Source organism: Leptonychotes weddellii, chromosome 2 (assembly GCF_054177405.1).
Source record: "Leptonychotes weddellii isolate Sample4059 chromosome 2, ASM5417740v2, whole genome shotgun sequence".
In the NCBI taxonomy this organism is placed as follows: domain Eukaryota; kingdom Metazoa; phylum Chordata; class Mammalia; order Carnivora; family Phocidae; genus Leptonychotes; species Leptonychotes weddellii.
Window position 1 is genome coordinate 176,598,205 of NC_138370.1, and position 7,678 is coordinate 176,605,882.

The following is a 7,678-nucleotide window of genomic DNA, read 5'->3' on the forward strand; positions in this document are numbered from 1 at the left end:
GATCCTAGCTGGACCTTCTGCCGAACCTGCTGCAGCTTCTCCACCAGCGCGTGCTGCTTCACCTGGCACTTCCGTGTTTCCTTAAACCTCATGAACCCACCTCTGCTAGCTGCAGACTTTTCTTCTGCGGCTTCCTCACCTCCCTCAGCCTTCGTGGACTTGAAGAGAGTCAGGGTCTTGCTCTGGATGAGGCTTTGGCTTAAGGGAATACTGGGGCTGCTTTGATCTCCTATCCAGACCACCAAAATTTTCTCCCCATCAGCAACGAGGCCGTTGTGCTTTCTTATCACTCATGTGTTCGCTGGAGTAGCGCTCTTAACTTCCTTCGAGAACCTTTCCTTGGCATTTGCAACGTGGACTTTTGGCACAAGAGGCCTACCTTTCGGCCTATCTTGGCTTTAGACATCCCTTCCTCGCCAAGCTTAACCATTTCTAGCTTTTGATTTCAAGTGAGATATGTGTGGCTCTTCCTTTCACTTGAGCACTTAGACGCCATTACAGGGTTATTAATTGGCCTAATGTCCATATTGCTGTGTCTCAGGGGACAGGGAGGCCCAAGGAGAAGGAGAGAGAGGGAAACAGGCGGTCGGTGGAGCAGTCAGAACACACAACATGCATGGTTAAGTTTGCCGTCTTATATGAGTGCAGTCTGTGGTGCCCCCGAACAAGTCTGATAGAAACATCAGAGATCATAGATCACTGTAACAAGTATAATAATGAAACGGTTTGAAACCCTGCAAGAATTACCGACATGTGACGCAGACATAAAGTGAGCCTGTGCGGCTGGAAAAGTAGCACCAATAGGACTTGCTCAGTGCAGGGTTGTCACAAAGCTTCCATTTGTAAAAAAGGCAGTATTTGTGAAGCACAGTAAAGGGAAGAGCAATAAAACGAGGTATGCCTGCACGTCTTTACACGGGAAGCAAGCAGAGGGGGCTTAACTGTACCGAACTGTAATAAACTCTAAGGTCCTCCCAGAGTGAAGAGGACTCAGAGCTCCTACAGGCTTGTTCCTTGCTTCAGGACCACCAGTCTCTCCCTGTGAGTGTGGTGACAAGGCATTCTCCACTCAGACCAGGGCCTGTGTCTATAGGAATGGCTCCCAAGGCAGCAGTCCACCCCTTGCTCAACATCGCAAGGGCGGCTGCACCAGCCCCGTGGCCAGGCCTGGTGTCTGGCCCTCAAGAGATCATAATGTGGCCCTGGGATATGTGAGACAAAGCCAAGAGTTCATCGGAATAGGGATCCGAGAAAGGCCTTCTGAGAGGCTTGCGGCTGGTGTGACCAGCCCTCCAGTGGGACAGCACAGGTCCTCTGAGGATGCCCAAGGGGAGCACGCCCCCCCATTATCAGGGGTGGGGAACTTAGGGATGAGCTGCAGTTTCTCAGAATGAAGGCAGAGGGGCTGCAGTGAAGAAAGGCCTCCGACAAGCAGACCGCATGTGCAGAGGTATGAAGATGTGAGGACGCTTGAGATGCTCACGTGTGCATCACGAAGGCAGAGAGTCCCCACTCGGGAAACAGCGGGACGCCGGGCTGGAGAAGTCAGTGGGGAGCGGCATCCCTCAGGGTCAGGAGAGCCAGGCCCACAGGGCTGCAAGCTAGGGACGCTATGACAGGATCGAAGGCCTATCATTGGTCTCACAGAGCAGGAACCGGGCCAAGACTGGCATCAGCAAGACCATTCAAGTGTCTGCCTGCCAGGTAATCTAAGGAAGATATGAACTAAGCCAGTGACCCTAAAGACTGACTAGCGAAACATTCAAGGGTGATTTGGTGACCAACTGGATGGGGAAGATGAGGGCAGGGGTCTCCCTTGGAAATGTAGGGTAAAGGGCAAGGTGAGAAACGCCTGCAGGGAATGGTCCTCACACGGAGGTGGATGTCCGCACAGAGGTGAAGGGACAGAGCTATACGGGGAATGGTCGAGAAGGGTGTCAGAGCCCAGGAGCTCCATACCCAAAGGGTGGCTGGAGGGACTGCTTTCCCTAAAACTAAATATTTGATCATACTAATTTAATTAGACCTATTGAATTAAATTTAATTTTCTTTACTTAATACTAAGATGCAAAATATTAAAATACATATTAGAGACATTTAATTGTTACACTATCTTGTTGGAACAGAGTCCACAGTCCGAAATGAACTATTTTGGAAATGGGCTCTTCTCGTGCTTACATGAGTTACACTGCCTATATTTGATCAACTTAACAAATAAAACTTATCTACTAGAGATCAAAGAGAACTAAAAATAAAACCAAGGTCCACTGCTGATTGACCATATCCCCAACAGTGTGAGTGACCAGACCCTACGAATGGCCACCAAGGGCTCCACCGCAGCCCTTCTGCCCAGGCTCCTAGGTGGCCAGAGGGAGCCCGGTGGGAGCCTCAGGCTGAGGATGAACAGGCCCCCAGGCCCCAGGAGTTCATGCTGTTCTTACCTGTACACAATTCTTTCCCTCTGTAAATCCTCCAAGCCACAGCACAGCTCGGCAGCATAGAAAATAGCTCTCTGCTCATCAAAGCCAGGGTTGCCCAGGTTGTGGATGTGAAACTTCAAGTCCCCTCCATTCATAATGGTTAGCACCAAGCACAAGGAATCTTTGGTTTCATAAGTGTAGGACAAACTAACCTAAAGACAACAGCATCATAAAAAACAAAGCACAAACACCTGCTCATTCATTGGTGATTTACTCTATTTGCTAACGTTATTCAAATACTCCGTGTTAGATTTATCATTAGAACGCCCAAATACTATATGCTTCAGGGAAATGCATACCATGCATGTGGTGCTTCTTGGACATCTACCTATCAAAGATCTTACAGGAATTCTGTATTGAGAAGAGAACTTTCTGTGGCTAAGTGGGTAGATGGCAAAACTTCACAAAGACACTCGGGATCATGATTCACTGAAGCTATGCTCCAATCGTGCTCAACGTTTCATACTTCTAGAACACCCATGTTCAGTATACAAGTTAAGTTTACGAGTTAATACACCCACCCACGGTGTAAGAGGGGTCTTGTGCTGCACATCTTTCCAACGTTTTATGTTGTCAGTCGATGCTGCTGAAAGTATAGTTGCCTCTTACTGCACTTTTAATGTGCATTTCTCTGTATATACGAATACAGGACATATTTCTCATACCTCTTCATATACTTATCCATTTGGAACTACTTGTGTGAAGTACCTGTCCAAGTATTTTGCCCACTTTTCTGCTGGTTTGTAGGTCAATTTACACACACACACACACACACACACACACCGTACTGGGATTTTGATTGGGACTACACTTCATTCATTCAATCTATACATCAATTTGGGAAAACCAACATCTTCATACATTGAGCTTTCTAATCCATAAGCATGGCATCCTTCCCTTTATTTGGTCTTCTTTAATTTCTTGGAATAGCGTTTTAGATCTCAGTGTAGAAGTCTTGCACATTTTCATTAAATTTTTGCCTAGATTATGATGTTTCTTGATGCTATGGTAAATGGTATCAATTAAAAGTTTTTATTTTCTAACTCTTTGTGGCTGATACTGTTTCTAATAACTGGGCTAGAAACACAATAAATTATATAGAAAGTAGTGGACCGCCCACATGCATACTCATGCTGTGGGTCAGCCAGGGTGGGCAGTGGGAAGGAGGGGAGCTGAGTGTGCCACAGCAGGTCAGGACCCACCGATCCACTGTAAGCAGAGAGGAAAAAATACAACCAAGGATGAAGGAAAACTCACAGAGGAAATAAAAAACTACCTGCAGACAAATAAAATGGAACCAACTTTCCAAAATCTATGGGACACAGCAAAAGCAGCTCTAAGAAAGAAGGACTTAACAACACAGGCCCACCCCAAGAAACAAGAAAAATGCCACACAAACAATCTCATTTTATATCTAAAGGAACGGAAAAAACAACAAAGCCCAAAGTTAGTAGGAGGAGGAAATAATAAAGATCAGAGTGGAAATGAATGAAATAGAGATGAAAAGACAATAGAAAAGATCAATTAAAACCTGGTTCTTTGAAAAAATAAAATCAGTAAGCTTCTAGTCACACTCATCAATAATAAACAAACAAATGAATAAATTTTTTAAAAATCAGAAATGAAAGAGAAGTTACAAGTGACACCAGAGAAATACAAAGAATCATAAGAGATCAGTATGAACAATTACATACCAACATATTGGACAGCCTAGAAGAAATGGTAAGTTCCTAGAAACCCAACCTTCCAAGACCAAATCACACAAAAATAGAAATATGAACAGACCAATTACAAGTAATGAAATTGAAGCAGTAATTTTAAAACTCCTAAGAAACAAAATCCCAGGACCACATGGCTTCACAGGTGAATTCTACCAAACATTTAAAGGAGGGTTAGTACCTACCCTTTCAAACTATTCCAAAAAAATTGAAAGAGGAAGGAAGGCTTCCAAATTCATTTTACAAGACCAGAATTACCCTGATACTGAAACCAGATAAAGACATTATAAAAAAAGAAAATTACAGGCCAATATCCCTGATGAACATAGATGTAAAAGTCCTCAACAAAATATTACTAAATCCAATTCAACAATATATAAAAAGGATCATACACCATGATCAAGCAGGATTTATTCCAGGGATGCAAGGATGGTTCAACATCCACAAATACATCAAGGTGATACAACATATTAACAAAATGAAAGATAAAAATCATATGATCATCTCAAAAGATGCATAAAAAACATATGACAAAATTCAATATTTATTTATGATAAAAGCTCTCAATAAAGTGGGTATAGAAGGAACATACCTTGGGGCACCTGGATGGCTCAGTTGGTTAAGCGACTGCCTTCAGCTCAGGTCATGATCCTGGAGTGCCGGGATCGAGTCCCACATCGGGCTCCCTGCTCAGCGGGGAGTCTGCTTCTCCCTCTGACCCTCCTCCCTCTCATGCTCTCTCTCATTCTCTCTCAAATAAACAAAATCTTTTAAAAAATAAAAAAAAAGAAGGAACATACCTTAACATAATAAAGGTCATGTGATAAACCCACAGCTAACATTGTCCTGAATGGTGAAAAGCTGAAAGCTTTTCCTCTAAGATCAGGAACAAGACAGAGATGCCCACTCTTGCCACTTTTATTCAACATAGTATTGAAAGTCCTAGCCATAGCAATTAGGCAAGTAAAAGAAATAAAAGGCATCTAAATTGGAAAGGAAGAAGTAAAACTATTTGCAGATGACATGATGCTATATATAGAAAACCCTAAAGACTCCACCAAAGAGAGTTGAGAACTAATTAATGATTTCAGTAAAGCCACAGGGTACAAAATTAACATACAGAAACAGGTTGTGTTTCGATACACTAATAAAAAGCTATCAGAAATAGAAATTAAGAAAACAATCCCAGGGACACCAGGGTGGCTCAGTCGGTTAAGTATCAGACTCTTGATTTTGGCTCAAGTCATGATCTCATGGGTCATGGCATCAAGCCCCATATCAGGCTCTGCGCTCAGTGGGGAGTCTGCTTGAGATTCTCTCCCTCTGCCCCTCTCCCCACTCACATGTGCACACACTCTCTCTCTCAAATAAATAAATATATCTTTTTAAAAAAGAAAACAGGGTGCCTGGGTGGCTCAGTCGTTAAGCGTCTGCCTTTGGCTCAGGTCATTATCCCAGGGTCCTAGGATCAAGCCCCTCATCGGGCTTCCTGCTCAGCAGGGAGCCTGCTTCTCCCTCTCCCACTCCCCCTGTTTGTGTTCCCTCTCTCACTGTGTCTCTCTCTGTCAAATAAATAAAATCTTTTTAAAAAAATAAAAATAAATAAAAAAAGAAAACAATCCAACTTACAATTGTATCAAAGTAATAAAAAACCCAGGAATAAATTTAACCAAGGAGGTGAAAGACATACACTCTGAGAACTATAAGAGACTGATGAAAGAAATTGAAGGCAACACAAACAAATGGTAAGATATACCATCTTCACGGCATGGAAGAATTAATATTGTTAAAATGTCCATATTACCCAAAGCAATCTACAGATTCAGTGCAATCCCTAACAAAATACCAATAGTTCTCTTCACAGAACTAGAACAAACAATCCTAAAATTGTACGGAGTAACACAAGACTCTGAAGAGCCAAAGCAATCTTGAGAAAGAAGAACAAAACTGGAGGCATCATGCTGATTCCAAACTATATTACCAAGCTGTAGTAGTGAAAATGGAATGGTATTGGCATAAAAACAGCCACACAGATCAGTGGAATAGAATAGAAAGCCCAGAAATACATCTATGCGTATATGGTCAGTTAATTTATGACAAAGGAGGCAAGAACATTCAATGGGGAAAAGAGAGCCTGCTCAATAAATCGTGTTGGAAAAACTGGACAGCCACACGCAGAAGAATGAAACTGGATCACCACCTTTTACCATACGCAAAAATTAACTCAAAATGGATTAAAGACTTGAACGTAACAAGTAAAACCATAAAACTCCTAGAAGAAACCATAGGAAGTAAGCTCTTTGGCATCAGTCTTAGCAATACTTGGGGGTGGGGGGCACAGTCTACTAAGGCAAGAGCAACAAAAGCTAAAATAAACAAATGGGATTACAAGAAACTAAAAAGCTTCTGCACAGCGAAGGAAACCATCAACAAAACAAAAAGGCAACCTACTGAATGGAAGATATTTGCAAATCATATATCAGATAAGGGAATAATATTAAAAATATATTAAAAGACTTACACACATTAATATGAAAAAATAACTTGATTAAAAAATGGGCAGAGTATTTAAACAGATATTTTTCCAAAGAAGACATACAGATGGCCAACAGGCATGTGAAAAGATGCTCAACATCACTGAGCATTAGGGAAAGGCAAATCAAAACCACCATGAGATATTACTTCACACCTGTCAGAATGGCTAGCATCAAAAAAAACCCAAGAAATAACAAGTGTTGGTAAGGATGTGCATGAAATGGAACCCAGGTGCACTGCTGATGGAAATGTAAGTTGGTGCAGCCACCATGGAAAACAGTATGGAGGTTCCTCAAAAAATAAAAAACTTGAAATACCATATGTAATGGTATTTCAAGCAAATGTACATTCCAGCAAATGTACCTCTAGGTGTTTATCCAAAGAAAATGGAAACACTAATTCAAAGAGATTATCTGCACCCCTAGGTTCATTGCAGTCTTATTTACAACAGCCAAGATACAGAAGCAACCTAAGTGTCCACTCATAGACGAAAAGATATAGAAGATGTGGTCCATATATACAATGGACTATTACTCAGCCATAAAGAAGGCTGAAATCCTGCCATTTGCAAAACATGGATAGACTTAGTGGGTATTATGCCAAGTGAAATAAGTCAGTCAGAGAAAGACAAATGCCATATGATTTTACTCATATATGGAATATTAAAAACAAAACACACTAACAAACAAAACAGAAACAGACTCAGACACGGAAAACAAACTGTTGATTACAAGAGTAGGGAGGGGTGGTGGTGCCTGGGTGGCTCAGTCGTTAAGCGTCTGCCTTCAGCTCAGGTCATGGTCCCAGGGTCCTGGGATCGAGCCCCACATCAGGCTCCTGCTCGGCGGGAAGCCTGCTTCTCCCTCTCCCACTCCCCCTGCTTGTGTTCCCTCTCTCACTGTGTCTCTCTCTGTCAAATAAATAAATAAAATCTTAAAAAAAAAA

At 42.2% G+C, this 7,678-nt stretch overlaps 1 protein-coding gene across 23 annotated transcripts in view; it reads right to left on the reverse strand.

The window, feature by feature from the left end:
- The window catches only part of GRK4 (G protein-coupled receptor kinase 4), an 81,793-nt gene that overhangs the window by 13,988 nt on the left and 60,127 nt on the right, over positions 1–7,678 (reverse strand). For all 23 annotated transcript variants that reach the window (XM_081812733.1, XM_081812734.1, XM_081812729.1 and 20 more), the window contains one exon: positions 2,442–2,632. In XM_081812733.1, the coding sequence (XP_081668859.1) occupies positions 2,442–2,632 (191 nt within the window). The remainder of the gene's footprint in view (positions 1–2,441; positions 2,633–7,678) is intronic.